The sequence below is a fragment of the Dufourea novaeangliae genome, unplaced genomic scaffold, assembly GCF_001272555.1.
Source record: "Dufourea novaeangliae isolate 0120121106 unplaced genomic scaffold, ASM127255v1 scaffold65, whole genome shotgun sequence".
NCBI lineage: Eukaryota > Metazoa > Arthropoda > Insecta > Hymenoptera > Halictidae > Dufourea > Dufourea novaeangliae.
Window position 1 is genome coordinate 5,051,421 of NW_015373961.1, and position 23,196 is coordinate 5,074,616.

Consider the following 23,196-nt stretch of genomic DNA (forward strand, 5'->3'; position numbering starts at 1 on the left):
CAAGAACCTAAGCCCAAAACCCTCTAAATCCAATACTTCAAGCCTAAAACCTTCTAAATCCGAAGACCCATTGTCGAAATCCCTCAAACTCAAAGATCAAGACCGAGAACGTCTCAAAGTTTGACCTGAGCATCTTAGAACTATGGCCGTAAACATGAGGATCTTGAAGTCATGGACCGAAATCTGTGAATTTTTACGCAAGACCTGGATTCGATGAGCCCCAGCTTTGGGTTTGTTTGTCTAGGAGTCTAGGCTTGGGAACTTGAGTCTGGGGGATTTCCAGTTTGGGTAGTTGGTCTGAGAGGTTTTGGAATTTGATCCTTGAGTCTATGGGCTCTCTTGCATGAGATGTTGGGTCTGACATGTTTGATTTTTGAATTTAGAAGGTTTTGAGTTTTGGTTCCTCGGTTCAGGAAGTTTAGTGCTTGGGCCTTTGTACCCGAACGGTCTTGGACTTCAATCCTTGGGCCTGAGCTTAATCTCTTCCGTACGTGGTTATTCCAATTCGTGATCTTCATCTCTGAATAGGTCCATTTTTGAGTTTCCACGTCCTCAATACAGGTTTCATCATTTTTAAATGACCCAACTCCAGTCTCTCGGCCCTAGATTAACCGAGCGTGTGTTTCTCAGCTTAGACCAATTTGTGCCTCTTGTCTCTCCACTGATCTGATTCATGCTTCTAAATTGTGAATTGACTCCCACTTGATTTTTCAATTATAACCTACTCAGACTCATATGTTCCTATATAGTATCAGTCTAATTTGTGTCTGTTAATTCTACCCTCCAGTTTGTACTCATAAATTCAGGATTGAGAGTAGAAACCAATTTTTCGATTCGAATACCTGCAACTCGGCTCCATAATACATATGCTCGGCGTTCTGTATGACTTGATCGTTGGTCAGATGCTGGAAGGGCTTCTCCCTGGCCAGGCTCATCACTTCCCAGAGAGTGACAGCGAAGGACCAGACGCTGCTCGAGCAAGTGTACCTGTCCTAGAATTCAAAAGAGATCCAGAGCTCGTAAAGAATTGCACTCACGCGTCTAGCGTGTTCAGGACAGTCTATCGATCAATCTAGAACGCTCGTTACGGAGAAAATCGCGGTACAATTTCTCGCGGGAGCGAAAATCATTTAGGCTCACCAGCAGAATGCTTTCCCACGGCAGCCATCTGATTGGCGCCGGCGGTCTGCCGCCTATGTCACTGTAATCCTTCTTGTAAAGGTCACTGCACATCGCGATGTCGGTCACTTTCACGGTGTAAGAACGGCCCACTAGACAGTTTCTGGCAGCCAGGTCCTTGTGCACCAGATTCTTCGACTCGAGGAACCTCATGCCCGATGCTATCTGCGCTCCCATGTACAACAGGCAGCTCTGACTGGTAACAGAGAAACGTTGCTTTTGAGCACGGTGACGTTAATTGATTGACTTACTCGTCGGTGTGTCCACGGGACAACTTTATTTCGATGCGTGCGCGATATCGATCGGGAAACATCTTCCCTGGGGCCAGGGACGCGAATTTATCGTCGATGGTAACGGTGACATATGACTGTGGATATTCTGTGAACTTATGGCACACGCAAACGCGCGGAATATAATGATACAGACTGCTCACGGAAGTTCGATCATGATTTTATAATAGTTTCATCTTACTGAGACGAAATATTTCATAAATATTATTCATTTTGGAATTTTAGTGACGTTGATTTTAGGTCAGTGTGTCGGAATTACTTTGGAAATTGTAACCGGGGTATTAGTATTGATTTGTAATATTAAGCGATCAGTGGACTTGAAATATGTGGAATCATTCCGTCGATTTATGATATTAATATGAATCGAAGGGGAATAATAATTAATACGTGGCCGTACAGCGAATGCGTAATCGGAAATTAATTCGATATTAATATATTCTTTGATTATTCTAATTTTTCATAATTTGCTATCAGTCACAGAGTGGCATTTTTTAAATTTGTTAGCCTCAGAATTAAGATATTGCAAGAATTAAATCCTAATTCGTATTAGCTACCATAGCAAGTCATTAGATTAATAGGTGACACTGACATTAATTTGTTCCTTTCACGATAAGATTTTCTTCATCACAATATTTAGAGTAATTAACAAATGTCTGTATATATGTATATATCGAAAATATAAATACTTTAAAGAAGTGTTCTCACAGAACATCTCTTTTATCCAATATTAACCCTCTGCTGCTTAAAATTAATTTTTGTTCTTCAAAAATTTCTTTATCTGTATATGCTCTTCACTACTCACCAATTGAACATATGGAATTTAGATTAACAATTTGGAAGGTTTTAGCTTTTTCGAGAACAGGTTATGACTTTAAGGTCACACCGTGTAGTAGTGCATTTGCAAATGAACAACTACATTGTAACTTCCAAGTTATATCGATCACTGTGAAAGAAAAAATTCTTGCTTCCTTAATAATGATAAAACTGGTATACGACGTTAAAGTTACACTGAACAGTAGGGGGTAAACATACAGGGTGTCCCACCTAACATGAACACCTTTAGTATCTCGCTTGTCTTTGATTTGCAGAAAGTTTATGTTAATAAATGCTCAATGTGATGTTCATCAACTTCGATACATTTTTTCACTAATCCTTCTATCGTAGTTGTTTTATGATTTAAATATATTTTCAAGGTCACATGAAGGTCACACTATTATAGGTTATTGGATTGGTGTCCATTTCAACTATTACGTCACGCTGATAAAAATATATAGTCCCATTTAAAAAAAACTACGATAACCTTGAAATTTCAAAAAATATGACCTTGAGACAAGTTTTTGTTTATCATAGTGTTTGCTCCTTCTAACGAAATAAAACTTTCCCATCACAATTTTTTGTATCTTTAAAAACAAGTGAGATATTCACGATGTTCACATTAGGTGGAACACCCTGTATAAAAAGATTATATCTAAACATGGAAACTAGATAAATAAATACAGTATCGTTAAATGAAGAAATTTCTGAGTCACAGTATATCATTTATCAAACACGAATGACTAACAACTAAATCAATATATCAATCCACAATAATTTAATTCAACCGAGAAACCAGCAATTCCTCAACCAAAGGTATTGAAGCAAAAACCTGTAGTCAGCTTCGCTCCACGCATCGAGAAGCATTACTGTCACTCGTAAACGACGAACGACCTTCATCGATCAAAGGTCCTCTCCGATCGCGGAAGTTATACGAGTACGGGATAACAGAGAGGGGAAAAAAGGGCGGGAAAAGTGAATGTCCGTTTGTGAATTCCAACATCACAACCGCATCGGGGAATGAACGCGATTCCGTTTTTGCAACGCCCCCTAACCATTCTTACCCTTGGAGGATGGGGAACCTATCTTTTGGTTTTAAACTGTTTTCACTTTAAAATATCATACATAAGGATTTTTTCGGTAGTCGAATTCACATTGCATTTTGAGAATTAAGTTTTGACAGTTTACAGCTGTTAATACTGTTAATATATGTAGCCAAAAACGTTTCGCTCTTATTGTGTAGTATTTAGATATTATTCTCTTACTCTACTTTCATGTTGGAGATATTCGTCGAAGATCAACGTTTATACGTTGTGAATATAATATGTTTCTGTGTGTTGTACTTTGCTTCATAATATATGTATATATTACACACGACGATATTATAGAAATATAAGCAAGAATACAATAAACAAAATATTTTCATGCGAAAATTCCTTCTTATATATTGGTTATCATTTTTACTCGTGAAATTAGAAATATAATTTCTTAACATAATTTTTTATTCTAAAACGGCCATTTTTCTCATCTAAAACTAAAATAAAAGATGAATTCTTTGATATTTTTAGTTGTATAGCGTGAGTCACGTAACTGTACCATCTAAATTTACTTATTATTTTTTTAGTAATATACATATATTACTGCAGAAGTAATGTAAGCAGTAACAACATCGAATTATTGGACCGGAAGGATATGTTTGTAAACATAGAACTCCTGTATCAAGCAGGCACGTGCTATATGGACTTGTCATATACAGAAGTTCCATCAGCTTTCACAGATGAATATTTCGGTAATTAGTTTTTCACCACATATACGTTAGTATATTTTATTCAGCATTCAATATTCATTCAAATCTCAGAGTCAAATATTACATATTATAACACAAAAACTCACGATCATCTTCATATCTCAATAAACAAGCTAAACATCAAAAGAACTATTTATTACATTGTATGTCCAGATCGATATCAAACAATTTTGGTGTGAAACATTTTTAAATAATAAGTAGTTTATGAGTAAATTTAGGGGGTATAGTTAAGTGGCTCACCCCGTATAGAGGTCTTTTCAATTTTTGTTACCGTACCGAATAGGAAGCCTATTTTCAGGCTCCAGAGGGGTAGCTTATTTTTCGTAGTATAACAGTGTAACAAATATATAAAAATTCCAATTCGAAAATACAAAAAGTCATAAACAAACATTGCCTGTCCTCTGAAGGTTAAGATTGCTAGTATGTCGCGGGATCTAGTTTCGGTATATACAGGATGAGTCAATCAGAACTGCTATATAAAATAACTTATTACCCATTAGTTGTATTAAAAAATGTTTTAGCTAATTATATTGTATTTTCACGAATTATATCATATTTTTTTTAGATATCAATGTGACCTTGTGCTTTTTCAAGGTCAATGCATCTTCTTTTTAATACCACCATGCAATATGTCGTTCAATTCATACTTCTATTGGCAACAACGTGGTATTAAAAAAAAATGTATTGACCTTGATAAAACTCAAGGTCACCTTGTTATCGAAAAAAAATAAGATCAAAAAAATTCAAATTCTATCCATCCGATATATCTCTTGAAATGCAACACAATTCGTTGAAACTTTTTCTGGTATAATCAACTTGTTGTGTATCAGGTAATAAGGCATTTTAGAGAGTATTTCTTATTGACTCACCCTGTATCTGTCATAAAGTATAGCCCAGACGATCTCACCTGAGGGCTTTCAAATTGCAGCTCGGCCTAAGCGTTCCCGTAAGTGGCACACTGTACTGAAGATAATGGGCGAGATCCCCGAGTTCCGTGTACTCGATGATCGTCCACGGGACCGGCTCCACGGAACAGACACCCAGGATCCGTGCCACGTTCGGATCCGACAAACAGGAGAGAAATCGGACTTCCCTTATTTGATCCGTGGCGCTACCGCCACGAATGTCCCCGGTGCAAGCGGGGACCCGCGCCACGACCAACCTCGGTGCATCGGCAATCGCGTCCTCCAATCCGATTGCTTCGCACACTATCGCCTGTGGAGGATAACAGAGAGATATACAGGGTGTTAATGAAAATATGGGACACTTTCAGAAGGTGGATTCTACCCGCCGATCTAAAACGACATTGCATTTAAGGCTTCGTTTCCGAGTTATTAATTGTTGAAAATACGGAAAAAATACGCGTGAAATGCGTGTGGCGCGATGGATTATACTACATAGGTTATTATAAATAGAATACTAAACCCTGTAATTAAGGCTTCAGTTTACTGTGAATTTCACCTTCACATTCTTGATTTTCGTGTCGAATTGTGTAGTTTCTTCTAAAATCTAGTTTTGCATATAGAATCCACTCTGTGAAAGTGCCCCCCAGTTTTGTTAACACCCTGTACAGTAGAAAGTTGGATAAGTGCCTAAAAATTGGGACCGAAACTGGGCGCTTATGAAGTATTGGAATCGATTCTAAATATAGAATTCCAAATATATAGTACAAAAGAAACAGCGAATGAAAGAGAAGAAAAAAACGGGCGCTTACGCTGTAGATTGTTTCGGGCACTTATAGAATTTTTACTGTATTTTGAATGCAACCAAAAAATTTCGTGTGGTTTTTGGTAGAGTTCGCTGCAGTGACTTATTTTGTTATAACTTGCAGTTTCTATGATTTCCTCATTTGATGTAAATAAATTGTTTCATCATTGACTTTAAACATATATAAAAAGTTCTTGAGACGTTACTTTTGAATTATTTTCAATAACTACACGGAATTCCTTATTATTAAGAACGCAAGGTTGTCCTGAACTAGGTGAATCTTCAAGTGACTTATTAACAGAAAATGTTCTTTGCACCATTTCTGCGCGGCACGTTCTTTTACCACATCTTCTTCAAATGCCATACATATCTTGATTCAAGTGATACTTAAAAAGGTACTTAAAAAATTTTTTTTTTTTATTATAGTATAAAAATACTTTAAAAGGGGTTTTCTTAGGTGCAATGCAAATCAAATAAGTATAATTCTTCAATGAACATTTGTTGGCTGCAGCAGGGAAAATAATACCAAAAACTAACTTCTGGAATTGCCTTCACACGGATACGTCGCATTAGTCTAATCAATTCGCAGTAATACAGTAATTACCGATTGGCCAGAGAGAAGATTTATATTCTTCTTGTTATATTTTTAACAAATTTCAATATGGATTATTGAGGAGATTATACTTTTCAATTCCTTTTGCTCGTCTCATTGCAGTGTCGGAAATTTTAACAACTAATGAACGTATTATCGGCGAATCAGTGTCCCGATAATCAGATCGTCGATAATTAAAGAATCCGTTTAATCCGTATTCTACACCTCTGTTTTGAATGTTTCGCTCCCCTTTATGAATTCCAGTAACTAAATTACCTTATTTCTATAATTTTAAAACCTCATGCACTTTAATTAACGATGAAATAAAAATTTTTAATCGGAATCATGGCTTATCTACCGCCTTAGCCATATCCAGTTAGACTATTGTGTTTCTTGAAATAGATTCACGTGACGATTTTCCAATTTCGATTTTGTGCGTTTATTAGAACGGTGTACAGATCTTATTCTTTTATCACTAGTTGTCTACCTTACTTCTAACTGATGTTTAGACTGCGAATTTTACGTATTTATGACAGATAGCGATAAGAAATACAATGGAAAAATCCTTCTATAAAACCATCCTAAAATTTTCAATCCTTATGTATTGTAATTAAAATAAAAACAAATCACTCTTTTTCGAGGGACTATAATCTGTCCTTCTCTGGAGAAACATTTCTCAACACGATTTCAGATATGGCATACTTGGTTCGTTTTTATTTTAACTACAATATATAAGAATTGAAAACTTTAGGGTGGTTTTATAATTATGCCACGTAGTGTATTCTTGACTTAACGAACCCTTCTCCTGCAGAAAATAGTTTCTTTGTGGCTATAGCTTTTGTTGAAAAACATAAAAATGGATACTTGAATAAACACTGATTACCACCGATACTTCCCAAAACAATCGATAAGGAAATTTACCTCTGTACACACGTATCGTATGGGCGTAATGTACCTACAGTGTAAATGCATTATCCTCTAAACCCCGCTGCCGTTCCCTCTTCGATGTTTCGCGAGCAAAGTTTCCGTGTAGTTCGTAGACGTCCATATTATGGCGTATTGTCAACTCGTAACAGTCCCGCATTACAACCGACACGATATCGTCGAGTTTATCGATTAGGGTGATCGTATCGCGAAGTCAGTACAATGCAACGCGGCAATTGCATGTTATAGTAGTCTTAGCGGTGAACTTTGGTTACATAAATGATCAATTGTATAATTTAATATAAATAATAATAATAACCATTTCCATTTGGATCGTTGTTCTTCGGTGATCTATAAAACTTAACCCTTATTTCCTCTTATTTTCCCAATTTAATTTGTCGCTTGGTGTCAAATTGACACGGTGATAAAAAATTGATATCAAGGAGAAATATACAGGGTGTAACAAAAATGTTGTCCGACCCGGAAATAGGGCACTCGGGGGGTGAATTGGAATAAGTTTTTCCTTAGGAACAATCTAATCTGAGGCTTCGTTTCCGAGATATTAACGAAAAACCCCGACCAATCAGAGCGTTGGATACAAATCGCAGCGCGTAGCCACCGCTAGCGCGGGAACTCGGCTGGCAAACTCGCGCTCTGATTGGTCGGGGTTTTTCGTTAATATCTCGGAAACGAAGACTCAGATTAGATTGTTGCTAAGGAAAAACTTGTTCCAATTCACCCTCCGTGTGTCCCATTTCCGGATCGGACAACATTTTTGTTACACCCTGTATAGTTCAATTTGCAAATTCTTTAACCCCTTGCACTATTCGGAACCTCGGGAAAAGTCAGGCCAAACGCGGCTGCCTCGTTTGTCGCGGTGAATGGCGAGCGGTGGAGCGCGCGTGCCGAAACTTGAGACCTATTCTTACGACCGAGCGCAAGGTAGTCGTGCTCGTATTTACTTCACGCGATGGAACTCAACAAAATAAAAATATGTAAAAGCAAATCCACGGTAGTAGTATTTGAACATCAAACCTAAAACTGAAAAACACAATATAAACAATATAATTAATAATATAATATAATTCGGCCTGAAATATCGAGTACGAGTCAGGCTCGTGATATTCATGTTTGGCCCGAAATGTCGATCACGAGCCTGACTCGTGATATCCACGTTTGCCGTGAAATTGAACAACGAGCCTGACTCGTGATATTCAAGTTTGGCCTAAAATTTTCATCACGAGTCAGACTCGTGAAAATAGTGCAAGGGGTTAAATAAAAAGTCACGGAGCCTCAGCTAAATGTACCTATACATGACAGAGTGATACCGTTTATCAAGAGAACAATGTATTAAATTGATACAAGGGACGGATGAGGGTTAAGACCAAAGTATTCGTTTCTTCAAAATATATGGACAAATGTGTATGTAATTGCCATAAATACCATTATTAGATAGAATTTATGGGTAACTTCTCGTTTTTATGGACTCGTTATTTGGGGCAATTACTGTTATTATAGCAAAGGGGAGGATTCTGCTACGGTTTCATTGACTTCTGCTTTGCTTCTTTCTTACACCTTCTCAGTGACCCATTTCAATGTTCTTCCCTCTCTATCATCGTCAAGATAGAGTCCCTTCACTCTCAACTAGCCTCACAACATACCGATGATGGCGATACGAAACAGAGATCTGCGAAGAGTGATTATAACGAGAGAACACTGAAGTAATTAGCTTGCAAGTTATAAATCTCGTTCCCAACATATTATACTATTCCATTACTACTACTATACATACAGGGGGTCTCATTTAAGTACGACCCCCAAATACATTTCTTAATTATGAAACCGCAAACAATATTTTATACTTAATTTTGAATCGTATTACGTGGTCAGTATTCTGCAGGCGTTGTTTTTTTTCAAATGATGTTTTTTCTCAAAGTTTTCAGATTGTCGATGTTTTTTTTTAAATAAATACATATTTTCTCAAGATCATGTCATAGTACACATTTGAATGTATTTTTTTCGTGAGCTACGCGATGCAATAGGAACAAAATACGTAGTTATTTAAAAAAAAATATCACTGACCTTCAAATCTTCGAGAAAAAAACATTTGAAAAAAACACCTGCAGGACACTGACTACTTAATAACATTCAAATTACGAATAAAATATGTTTTGCGTTTTCACAATTAAGAAAGATATTCGAAAGGTCACACTTAAATGAGACACCCTGTATTATCCCAACATATGTCTGAAAAGGAGGAATATTATTCCTTCATAAGGTAGAGACTATGAATGTTTCACTTGCATGATTACTAATATCAAATGAGCTTCATTTAACAAAACTTGTCAAAAATTATTATATTCTTCAGCTTTGGCCAAATGTTTAGGCACCTTTATTATTACATCTTGCTGCGAGAACTATTCCTTTGAAACCTTTCTATCGTTCAACGTCCTTTGTTAGGAGTTCAAAGGAATTTTACAACAGTTGACAAGCTTCATAATGGGTCATAAAGCAACTGAGCGATCCATAGTCGACATTCTGTGTTTCCTCCTAAAAGTTACAGCCTACTGCTAGTACTCGCTGCTAATATACATCAACATGCTGTTAACATTTTGAAAGTTAGAAAGTTTTCCATGAATATGCCAAAAGAGGGTGAACTGCGTGGCCATCAAGGCAAGGTAATCCTCTTTTTTTAAAGAACAGGCAAACGAAAAAAATTGCTGTCATTGTCAGTCATTAGATCAAAGAGCGATCCAACAAAATATTAATGAAATTGATAAAAAAAATATTCCATTCAAGTTTGATTACCTCTTGAAACAACAATTTTTTTCCAAAATTCATATATTATGGGGTGTCTAATACTTTGCGCCGAGGCTGCAGTTTCTTCACCGCCTGCATTTTCGAATTAGTCGAGCGGAGTAGAGCAAGTGCGCGATTGCAGATGCACATTCGTACGCATATACAGACTCCTCTCGATTATTGTCCCAGACTCGGGTCCGGGAGAATAATTATATAGGGAGAACTGCTTAAGTGGTGGGGATAACGCCTGGACAATAATCGTGTAGAACAAGCCAGACGATAATCCATCACGTAGCTAAATGTTTCTCGTTCTCTTTTATACATACCTCGCCGATAGTCCTCGAGCCAAGTTTCTCGGTTGTACGTAGGCACTGTCGCGGTATATTGGTGGGTTCTATTTCCTTGCACCTGTACGGTTTGTTCATGCTGGGCGCGATGTTCCAGCTGACCACTGGGGCCGGTATCTGTGAATATTCGTAAAATTAATCGGCACTGTTACAATAAATCCTTTAACATTAACTACTTTAGAGCAGTTGCTTATCCAATGAATTTAATTTTTAAATGGTAAAACCGAGTAATTAAAAATAGCAGTAAATGAACCGATAACAGAGTTGAGATTTTCAGGGTCGATGTCATGTTATTGCGGAAACTCGTTAATAAATTGCGGGACATTTTCTGGTCGGATAACATAATTACTTGGGGAACGTTGTGCACTCCAATTTGTTCGTAACTCTGAAATGCCATATTAATAACACGTTATGTACTTAATGCAGCAATTAACTCTCGTAATCTGTGTTAACTGTGTATATTGTTATTTTTTTTGTAGTTGATTATAATGCACGGTTTAGTAATTACATTGCCGTGTTCTTCATGAAATTGGTAAATCATTAAGCAGTTCAGTTAGTACTGCTACACGTTACTTTAGTAAATTGAATTGCATATTTTATACTGTGAAAAATCGAATCATTATGTATCTGTGACTTTATGCTTCCAACATTATTCGTTGAAGTACTTCAAAAAATAATGATCCTAATTTCGGCAAAGGTGAACTCGTATTTCATTTTCACAATGAAAATTTCATTCTTAATTTAAAGTAACTGCCATATTAATATTAAACAGTTACAATTACAAATACTTACGAACCCTGCAAGAAAAAAACATTTTAATGCGACAAACACAGAAACATAATTTTTTTGGGCAACAGAACTTCTGTATAGTAGAAAGTTCTCCTCTGGGCCATGTCGATAGAAACTGAGAAAAATAATGTTTCTTTACAATAAAACTTATTAGGTACATGCAAAAGTAACAGCTATCGTATTTAAATTTATCATAATAGTATTATTGTAGTTTATTGAAGAGAAATGCGGCACTAGCCAGAAAAATGGCTAAATGTAATAAACAACGATAAATAGGTACTTCAAGTATAGATATTGTAGCAATCGTTCTACACCAATAAATATTTTCACTCGATGAAACGATCGTTATTTTCCCACGCAAACTGACAACAAACATAGTTTCAGTGGCTCCGGTTTCACTTCAGAGTCACGTTTCGCACTTTAGGCGGTTGCAAGGGGAACACGCAAACTAACCTTGTGTTTCTCTTTAGGTGCCGTGTGCCAGCGCTTCGAGTGGATCTGATCGACGTCCCGCTGGTGATTAGACGTGGCCGCGATATTGAGTTTCGCAGTTGGACTGGTGTAACTTTGAAGGGTCCTGTAGTGCTGAGAGTGACGCGCCGGGGAGTTAGTTGGCGACGAGGAGCAACTAGGCGGCCCGACTGTCGATTCCGGTCTCGTATCGAATCGAACGCTCTCCTCCGACAGGTTCACGTCCTTCAAGTCTTTCGGGGATTCTTCTGAAAGATCGATTTTTTCTCAATCCTCCATATCCCGTTTTCATTTGTTTCAATGGGTCGAAGTGTCGTCGACGGTCGAATGATCGACGTAGGGTAGTTGACACTCAATGGATCGTCGAAGGGTCGTCGACAATGATTGGGTCGTGAAACGGTCGTCCGGTCGTCAAGGGTCGTCGAGACGTCGTTGGATCTTCAAGGGTTGTCGAAAGATCGTGGGTCGTCGAAAGGTCGTCGACGGTCGTTGGGTCGTCAAACGGTCGTCGGGTCGTCAAGGGTCGTCGAGACGTCGTTGGATCGTCAAGGGTTGTCGAAAGATCGTGGGTCGTCGAAAGGTCGTCGAAGGGTCGTCGACGGTCGTTGGGTCGTCAAACGGTCGTCGAGACGTCGTTGGATCGTCAAAGGTTGTCGAAAGATCGTGGGTCATCGAAAGGTCGTCGACGGTTAAAGGGTCGTCGAAGGGTTGTCGACGGTAAAAGTGTCGCCGACGGTCGTTGGGTCGTTAAACGGTCGTCGGGTCGTGAAGGGTCGTCGAGACGTAGTTGGATCGTCAAGGGTTGTCGACGGTAAAAGTGTCGCCGACGGTCGTTGGGTCGTCAAACGGTCGTCGGGTCGTCTAGGGTAGTCGAGACGTCGTTGGATCTTCAAGGGTTGTCGAAAGATCGTGCGTCGTCAAACGGTCGTCGGGTCGTCAAGGGTCGTCGAAAGTTCGTCGATGGTCGAAGGGTCGTCCAAAGTGCGTTAGGTCGTCAAAGGATCGTTGACGGCCGAAGGATCGTTTAAGGGTCGTCCAACTGTTTGTCCAACAGAGTTGCTCGACTACCAAAATTACACTGTTCGAGGGATATACATTTCCTCAGCACCCCTGGAAATAAGAAATGAAGAGTTTCACGATCAAAAACTCACCGGAAGTGGCGACTATCGCGTACGTAGATTTATACTGCGGGCTGACCAGGGGTGAATTGAATTGTTCCATTGTCAAAGACTCGTGCATACTCCCGTCCTCCGGCATGTCCGGAGAAACGTGATTGGCCGTCTCTGTCAGCATTCCCCCGGGCGTTAAATTTAAGAGGAGACCCTGTGAACGCCGAGACCTTTGTTTTAATCAACAAAACATATTTCTGAAAACGTGGTACACTGTAACAGTCAATACGTATATCAAAATGTTTTCCGTCACTTATAATATTGTAAAACTAACTTTTTCAGTCAATCTAACTATCAATCAAATTTTTGATAAAGTTAAAAAATGTTTGATCTAAACCCGATTTACTGGAAAACGGTAGAAAAGTAAAAAATAAAGATAAATAGAATTATAACATCGTAAGTGGTGTAAAGGAATTGGATCGACTCGAAGTGGAACAAAGGTTTATCAACAAAACCGCGGCCTCCATTTTCCGGAACGGATTCCACGTCAATTCGTGTGATCCGAGGGTGACGAAGTTCCCGAACTTTTAATGATAAATTAAAATTCTTTTTATCGTGCCGGGAAAGTTTCGGCATATTTATGAGCCGGGCTTTTACCTTCATGTTTATGGCGAATCCAAATGGATTTTTCAACACGGTCGGCGAGCTCTGAAGTTTTTGCCGTCGATTCAGAAGTAGAATAATGACGAACACCAGCAGAAGAAGTAGGATAATGGCAGTCAGAACACCTATTAGTACCTCTAAATATTCCTGACCCTCTCCCGCAGCTGTAACTATGCCAAAAGGTTCTCTTTAATGCAAAACAGTCGGCCGTCATACTGTACCTTTGTTTTTGTTCGCATAAATCAAAAATAGATTGACAAAAAATATAAGAGTCTGTCTCATCTTCTATCCAGGATGCTATATATTGGCACAGATTTTTCACGAAACTTTTTTTCATATCGTACTTTAAACATTATCGCGATATAAAGATAGAGAAATTTAAAGACTTGTGAATGAAACAATTATTTTCTCCAGAAGGATGTTTTGCACGTGGATTATTATTACGAAGTTTAACGCGTTAGCTGCCACAGTTTTCACTATTAGGACAATATCATAACGAAATACATTTGTTCCTGTCGTTGGTATCGTCGACATAAGTATCTACGCGTTGGATTGAACACTCATTACTAGACTACTTTTTTTTCTAATACTAGAGATTTTAATATGTTAACAATAACACATAAATACTATTACATTTTACTAGAATTTTTAGTTTACTCATTAGTTTCATTATTACCCTACTAGCAATTATATTTACGAGATGCTCAATGCTTCTGTTTAGAAATGGAATATTTGACCATCATTGCAGTCAACGTGTTAATTTTAAAACTCTTGGCCTTTCAGTTGATAAAAACGACACACGCTAATGCAGACAATATATAATCAATCCATGGGCAACATAGAAAATAGACATCTGATTTTCTTACAAACAAATACTGAATTTTACAACTTATAATAAGATTATTCATTCATTTGTATAGGTTTATTGATACTGTATACTTATTTCTATAGTAAAATACACAACGTTCACGATGCATACTTTACTCTGATCCTGTAAAAACGTTGCTCTCGATTATAACTGGTGTTACAACCGGATAAAAAATAAATTGAAAATATCAAATGAAATTTTTCATTCGAGACTATTGTCGAGAAAATCGACTTTGATACGCGGGCAATTGAATAGGGCTTGTATAGCCTGTCTGTTCGTTACATTCCGATTCTACTTACTACCATAAGGAATACACGCGTTTCAGATGAATATTCAAAATCGATTTTCTCATGAACAAAGTCTCACATGAAAAACTTCTATTCTGTATTTTCGACTTATTTTGTCAAGTAAAATCGCTCCCTACCCGGTTGTACCACCAGAAAGACAAATCACCCAGAACTATTAACACGTCGTTTACTATCCACTCAAACGCGTCGATGTTAATACACGTTACCCGGAGCATTCGGGGCATCGTCGTTACGAAAGAGAAAGAAAAAAGACAGTAAAAAGTCGAGCGTCGCAATTCGAAGCGTCGTTCCGCGATCGATCACCCGGGGGAATCGTCGTCGAATCTTTTTCCACCGGAAACGGTTTTATTGCTCGTAAAAAGAATGCTACACCCCACGGTGCGCCTTCTCTTTACCCTTTCTGTCGCTTAAAAAATCGTAACATTTTTATCGGGACAGGTGAAGAGGTTAATCGAGGTTCCGGCCTCGAAGGTAAAACGAAAGGTGGTGGGGAAAAGAAACGAGTGGTGGCACGAGGGGGGAGGGCAGGTTAAGAATAAAGAGGGGCACGCCAGAAGACAGACGAAACGCAAAGAGCTCGATAGAAGCCGAGACTTTACAATGGGCCGTTACATTCTCCCAATTTTTCATGTCGGCCCGGTCGCTGTTTTATCGGCCGAGCGGTGTTTTATCGGCCGAGCACGCTCGAACCGGAAGCGGCGTCACAACGCCTCCTCGAGGTTTTACGAGGCGAAATAAATATGCCCGACCCGAGTGGCCTCGCGTGGCGATCAAGATCTCACGTGTCCGCCCCGGAGACCGATTTTCTTCGATCAAGCACCAGGACGGTCGAGTTCGAGCGGAAAAGTAAAATGGGCCACAGCCGACGCCGACGTGTCCCCGCAATTTCCAGTGTAATCCGCGGGATCGTCCCCGTGGACGTTCCGCGGGCAGCGGCGATCCGAACCGGAAAATTTACCTCTTAAATCACGCTTCTCGTTTCCATGGATCCGAAAAGGGAAATGGACAGGGACACGCCGGAGGGGCTTTTAATTCTTTCCGTTCCCGTACCCCATCCTGCTTCTCCGACACTTTTCTGCTTTACGTTCAATCTCGCTCCGTCGGTTCCTTTTTCTTTCCTATTGGACCGTATTTGTTCGTGTGTTTCCGCCTGTTTTTCATGCGTTCAATGAAGATATTACCAACGGTGGTCTGTTTGTGTTAATTTAACCTTGTCGCTGTTCAATTAAGTGGTAGTGGAAGTCTAATTTGCTTGAATAGGTCGGGCAATGAGGTGGTTTTGATAATTGGGAAAAACGTGATTGTTCTTAGGGTAATTGTTATGACGATTGTGTAATGATTTCTATAATTGTTTTCCGTTTTATTTGCAACGATTTGGGGGAAACTCGGTGTAGTCGGTGTTGGAGCAAACAGGACTGGCGAGGGAGGATTTGTAGGACGAGATTCGTACGAGAGAACACGTGATTACAACCGAGCGGATCGCCGCCTAATTAAGCCGTCTCTGTCACTCTTTATCTACGACCCACCCCTCCCCGTGGCCGATTTTCTTTTCTAATTATCCAGGACCGTCCGATTAACTGTTTATTTTAAATCGATGCCGCCCCCTGAGGCCTGCGTTTACCTCGCACTCTTGTTAATCCCCCCTCTTTATCCACTCATTAAGCACCTGCACTTTTTCCTCCATTATCCTCCTCTTTTCGTTTTTTTTATTCCACCTCGATTCCTTTTCGTTCCCTTAATTTTCTTTTAGCGGATAGTACCGCGCGGAAAAGTGAACCGCTCCCATGAAAAAGAACGCTCGTTTCGAGCTGTTCCAAATAACGTTGGAAAATGATTTTTTGCGAAATGAAGATAATCAGGTTAAATTCTGCATAATAATGTCAAAACCAGGTACGGTGGATCTTATTGCGTTGGGGTTTGCAGGAAGAAGCCAACGCGGAAGGTATTTCACCGTCGAGGACGTTTTAGTTTCACGTTTGGAGTACACGTAGATGTTAATTCACCGGTGGTGGGAAGCGTGACGTTTTTATGACGATCGCGGTGATGATAGAAATATCCGGCAGCGGAGACGAATTTTCTGAGTTCTTTTAATAATTCGACGTGCCTCGTGGACCAATTAACGTATAATTGCCAATTACACGGGAATTTCTGCGGAGAAATCCGTGCTCGTAAGTTGAACTAATTCGCGGATTTGTTGGTGGTACGAAAATGGTTGAAATTTTCATTTCGAATAAACTAATGTTCATGTAAATTTTAGCAGTATTAGGAAATTATTTCTTTAAATGGTATGGAATCAGGTTTTCATATTAATACACTGTATGATTGATTTCTCTCAGTTAGTATGAATATATGTATGTGACGTTCGTGATGTTAATATACAGGTTCTTTTATATCGTATCCTCAGTCTTGTGGTAGTCAAGATGAATAGGTGACATTGTTCAACAAGATATTCAAGTTAAAAATAAGTAGATATAAGGTGAACTAAGAGACGAAAGATATTTAATCTTCATCAGAATAGAATGGAAGTGTGCCTCAGGGGCTCTCAGTACAGAATGGCTGAAATTAATAATTCTAAAATATTTTATTTTTTTTAATTCAGTTTATTTATACAGTTATTTCTGAAATTGGTATAAATCCATATATTCACACATTGAGATATGATTAAGGGTTCGCGTTTAAATCAACTACAAAATATTGGCAAACGTTTATAAATTCGAGTAATGTTTTTAAAATTAGAAATTTGTTAAATTTTATTATGTAATAATAATCGATAAAATTGTTAAAGAAAATCAACGATTTTTTAAGCTAGAAATGCACTTATACTACTCTCAATAATAACAAATTATGAAAAATATGAATAAAAACATCCTTGCGATAACATTTTACAGTTAAACTTCTCATAATTAATTTATGAAGATATTGTACATCATGATGTGTCATTATAAATATAAAAAGAGGACATTTATGTCTCACGAAAACTATGATTAACTCATTTTTTTCCAAAAATGGACTTATATCACTTAAAAAAAACGGCTCAATTGGAAAATATATTTCTTTTATTGGAATAAAGGAATAAAATTGTGCAAAGTTTTCATGAATGTAAACGTTTCCTATTTTCTTCAATTAATAATATTAGTTACATTAATGAATTTTGGAACAATAAAATTATTGGTTATCTAAATAAACTAACCCTTCTATATTCGCCAGTTTGTTATAATTTGAATTTCCCGTAGGTGCATTTCCTCTGCATTTAACGAGTATACTCGTCGTCGGCAGATACACATTTCCGAAATAAAATTCCACCGTTAAAGGGTTAAGAGGTTGAAGATATCCCACCACTGTAAGAAAAATCCGAGTAATTACATTAAGCTTCACGAACAGCGTAACATTTCTCTCCGACATTTTCTTCCATCCTGAAGTTTAACAGAGCGCCACTCAGGTTTCTCGCGACTCCAGTATCACCGTGTTACAGAACATTCCAACAGCACGATAGTAATGGCAACGAAACTCCAGCCAATTATCATCCTCTTATTCGTTGATCCTTCCTGGTTCCCTTGTTTCTCGTCCAATTCCAGCCCTCGTTATAATTTCAGTCGAATATTCCATACGAACAGAATACTTTCCGCGTTTTCCAGGTTCCGTTGTTGGACCAGCGTGTTCTCCAGTTAGAAAAATGTGCTTTTTCGAACTCACGCGGTCTAAAACCGTACGGGTTTTCACACGCGTTGCCCCACCCCCGTTTCTTCTCCTCCTTTTCACCCCCGTTTCGCTACTTTTTTTGTTCCTTTAACGCGTAGTATCTTTCCGCCCCTTTACACAGGGAACAATCGAAATGCCTGTGTGCTTTCATATAGCTCACTCGTTACGACGTGCTTCTTTATTTTTCTCGACTGGATAATCGTGCGCGCGCAAAAGCGAGAAACTGTCCGTTTAGTCGTGACGGGTCCGGAGGAGACATTTATCGCCGTGTATCTTGACACAGGGAATGGAAGATGAGATTCTATTGTTGTTTGGTCCATTAGAAACGCGCACTCACGCCACCGTGTCTTTTGTAACTTGTGTGATTCTTTGTCCTTTGCCCGTCGACCGTTTTCATTCCTTTGATACCTTCCGTTGTTCGGTTGTATTAAGTCTTTTCCATTTGAGCCGTTACACCGTTGGACCAGCATTTATTCGGAGTTTTCGTGATCTTGCAATTGCGGAGCACCAGTCGCTTTGATGCTTTCTTTTTGGTACATTAACTCGTATATTCTCTTATACTCAGGATGTCTCTGAACTGGTGGTGCAATCCGAAAGGTGATTCTACGTTCAGTAATAAGTCGAAAAAACAAACTAAAATTTTTTTGTTTGTTACTTCCTTTTCGAGATAATTGAATTTGAATGTCTGCTGGATACTTGTGCAATTGAAACGCGTCTGTTCATTATAATCTGTTTCTACTTATTGTGAGCATGATTCGAAATTCAGGACTCGTTTGAAGCAGTTATCGTAAAGGGACACGATTTCTACACTTCATAAATTGTGTCACTTTATGAACTGCATTTTGGGGCCGAGCCTCCAGTGTGAAACTCTCCAGTAATGGGGATGAAGCAGAAGTATTTAACGTGGAGATTTTTCCGTGCAGTTATCGAGACTTTACTGTATCGAGTTTTCAACGATCTTTCCTTAAAGAAACCAATGTAATAATAATGAAAAAATGTACACTAAACAACCCAACAAGCTTTAAGCCACCCAATAGAAAACTCACTCATTGAGAAATCACTCGCAATAGAAAGCATATTTGCAAACAATGGAGAAACAAATTCTCTACGCGCGATCGACAAAAAAGTCTCTCAGTACCAGACCGTTGTTCGCGGTTCAGTCCCTCGATTCGATGAAATCGATTCCATCGAGCAATACGACCGGAATGGCGCAAGTTCTTTTCTGTCCCCTTTTCCTCGCTTCCTCCAACGAGCACCACTCTTAATCCGACTAATTGTTTACGTTACGACGAAGTTGCTACGTGAACTATAAACTATCCAAGTTTTCCCGTTCCAACCGCCTCCCCCTCGTGCCTCGTCGTGATTCCTAATCGTATACTCTCCTCGGCAAAGAATGGCGGCCCGGTTCTGTTAATGAAGTTACTTCGTCGGACCTGGCCTTATGTACTCACAAAACGGAGTGGGACGAACTCGTTCGCGGGACCATTCCGCCGTATAATCGGACGAAGAAATTAGGAAATTAATTTTCTGGTCGGCACGCTATCGGCAAACAGGAAAATTGGATCGTTTCGAGATATGGGGAACGGCGGTAACGGACCAGTCTGCTGTTGCCCTGTGGCGCGAAATTCAAATTAGAGGGAACGTCGGGGAATGGCTGTTCAGTGGCGAATGTACTATAGAAGCTTACTGATGGGTTATTCCACGCGAAATCGAACACTTTTTGGAGTAACATTTCGGATTTTGCTGATACTTGGATATGTGTAGTTTTTAGTGATATATGAACGTATCTCAAAGGATTTTTGGAAATTTTAAAAATTGTTGATTTTGCAGCTGTTACAAATATAGTGACAACGTTTTTTTCAATAAATCATAACTGTTGAACAAACAAACTGCGGTTTGACGCAGCATTAACTTCAGTCAATTTTCATATGGGCAATTTTAAAGATTCCATATTTTTGAAAATTTGTGCATGAAGAGGACAAATAGGATTATATCCTCATTTTTTCAAAATTTTAAATAGTGCCCCGCTATTACATGGCATTTCTTTAAAACAATTGCAAAATAAGTGGTTAAGAAATAGGTTTTCTTAATTGAAGTAATTTTAATTAGGTACTCTTATGTCTTTACTCTAAGCACCCGGAAAGCTCAGTTTGATCAGTATGTTAGTTCAACAGTCACGATTTATTAAATAAACCTTGACATTATATTTCAAACAGTTGTAAAATCAACAATTTCTAAAATTTTCAAAAATCCTTCGAGATACGTTTATATCTCACTACAGACTACAACATATCCAAGTCACAACAAAATTCGAAATGTTACTCCAAAAAGGGTCCGATTTCGATTGTAATGAGCCTGATACATATTACATTAATAAAAATGAAATTCTTGTTAACTGGTTCCGTGTCTTTAGAGAATATTCATGTTCCTCAATTTCGTCTTGAATTTTGTGTTTCGAATGTTTGCTGAAGTGTTTCGTAATTACAACGTATGTGTCTACTTTCAACGAGATGGAACCTCGTTAGCGGATTAAAAATTGAACCATTACTCTTAGTCCTTGTATCTGTCCAATAAAAAAACAACTGAAGACTCAAAAGTCATTAAGTGGGAGATTATAAATTCACCCTTCTTAACCTCAATAATAATACAGATTAATAAAATTATTACGCATGCAATATAAAACACATATCGTAAGTTCGGGTAACGTTAATTCAATTAGGGTAACTTTGTTCCAAAGTAAAAAAATGATCTTTTTCAATTTTGTAGATCAGCAAATTGTGGAATTAAGTTGACTTTTCCAAAGGAGTTGCAAAATCAAAAATGAAAATATTTTAAGTTTGAGACAATGTTACCTAGACTGAGTCGAAGTTATTCTAACGTACGGTATCTACAGTATTGAAGGACCCAATACAAAATTAAACTGTTTAAAAAGGGAATGAATTTTATATACACAAGAGAAAATATAATGATTACAGTGATATAAATTATACCGAGGAAGCGATTTACGATATTCTTCCTTTACTTCGCAAAGGTATTAGTTTACGAACGCAGAGCAAAATCGTTGTTCATGATTACCTAAGTTCAGCCTTCCCCCCTTCCTTTCCCTTGTGTCCCTGGGTACCGCGACAGATAAGAAAGATAAGGAAAGTTTCGAATGCTCCGGGTGTAATTAACTCGAGATTGATACGAATTAAATGCCGCCGCCGTCGCCGTCGAGTCACTTACTTGTTTGCAAGTTAAGATCCACCTCGGGGTTCATTGGAATTTCTCGGTTGCTGAACTCGGACGCGGACTCCTCGGTGACATTTTCATAGGGATTGGCTGAAACGAAGAAAACGTATCTTGGTGACTAAACAGTTGTCGGGTATTGCTTAATTTGTCTGCCAACAGAGCCTTGTCCTTTATCCGTCGAACATCTGCGACCCGTAGATTGGAAAGATTATGTGTCGCGAGAAAGGAAATTAATTAAAATTCTAGTTGCGGGACCTCCATCGCCCGAACAAAAAATATTATTTGGTTTCTATTTGGAAATCATCTGCAGAAATTAGCAAATGGATACAGAGATAAATTTGGAGAGAGAAAAGAGGGAAAATAATAATAAAATGATTTATAATGCGTGCAATTTATAAATTTTGAATTCAATGCTCGTGAATAAAGTATTATGCAAATAATGTACCAGAGCCATAGAAGAAACGAATATTATTTATTCATTATTAATTAATGCAGGAATTATATTTTATTTTTATGGTAGTGAAATGGAAGACTCGGTTCAACAAATTTAGATCGATTATCAGAATTGATAAATTCTTCGATTTAAATTTAATCGAACTAAGATTTAAGGAATTAAAATTTCGAAATACTTTATCTGCTCTGTTTGTAATCGCAATCCTTTTTATTCCGACGAGAGAAGAAGGATTCTAAGAATATAATGATTTACTATTGGTTATTTTGTTTAAATCTAAAAGTGAAATCTAGGTTCAGTTGGAACGGACGCAGATATATGATAGTTTATATAGACCCTAAATACGGTTGAATGTAATGTATATTTAATGTGACGTTATTGGCCAAGGAGAGAGCAATATTGAATTTAGTGCCTCTATTTAGACACGTCGATGGTCATTTCCACTGTCCATTAGTATTAGAATTTATCAATCCTAATATCCGATTTAAACTTGTTAAACCGAATCTTCCATTTCACTATCATTAAAATAAAATATCATTCCTATATTAATTAATAACGAATAAATAATATTCGTTTCTTCTTTGGCTCTGAACATTATTTGCAAAATACTTTATTCACGAGCGCTGAATTCTAATTTCTTAAATTGCTCGCAATATAAATCATTCTATTATTATTTTCCCTCTTTTATCACTCCAAATTTATCTGCTCCGTATCCATTTGCTAATTTACGCGGATCATTTCCAAATAGAAACCAAATAATATTTTTTGTTTGAACGGTGGAGGTTCCGAAACAAAGGGCAAATAAATCCGGCTCGCGCGTTCAAAGCAACAACGCTGTTCAGAATTCCCGATTCGGCGATCGTCTCTCGGTTAATCAAATAAAACACGCTTCGTTTCCGCGCCCGAATATTTTTCATCGGTCATTATTGACCTGCGGTCCGAGAAACACATCGTGATGGAGGGGTCATTTTACTTTGACGACCGATAAAGTTAAGCTATCTTTAGGGATGCTTTCAACAGTAAATACAATATATAATCAAATACATCTTGTTAGTATTTATTAAAGTACTTATAAATAATATAAAGAATGCCAAAAATAACTTTATTATATTTTAATTTCTTTTCTTAGCATGGAAGTGACATTTCAAA

At 38.0% G+C, this 23,196-nt stretch overlaps 1 protein-coding gene across 1 annotated transcript in view; it reads right to left on the bottom strand.

The window, feature by feature from the left end:
• Positions 1 to 23,196, bottom strand: part of LOC107186570 (discoidin domain-containing receptor 2-like) — a 121,979-nt gene that overhangs the window by 765 nt on the left and 98,018 nt on the right. Inside the window, exons 8-15 of the mRNA XM_015574465.1 lie at positions 21,591 to 21,686; positions 13,485 to 13,660; positions 12,870 to 13,041; positions 11,701 to 11,963; positions 10,438 to 10,575; positions 4,997 to 5,304; positions 1,141 to 1,375; positions 843 to 992 (exon numbers count right to left, since the gene is read on the bottom strand). Coding sequence (XP_015429951.1) covers positions 843 to 992; positions 1,141 to 1,375; positions 4,997 to 5,304; positions 10,438 to 10,575; positions 11,701 to 11,963; positions 12,870 to 13,041; positions 13,485 to 13,660; positions 21,591 to 21,686 — 1,538 coding nt within the window. The remainder of the gene's footprint in view (positions 1 to 842; positions 993 to 1,140; positions 1,376 to 4,996; positions 5,305 to 10,437; positions 10,576 to 11,700; positions 11,964 to 12,869; positions 13,042 to 13,484; positions 13,661 to 21,590; positions 21,687 to 23,196) is intronic.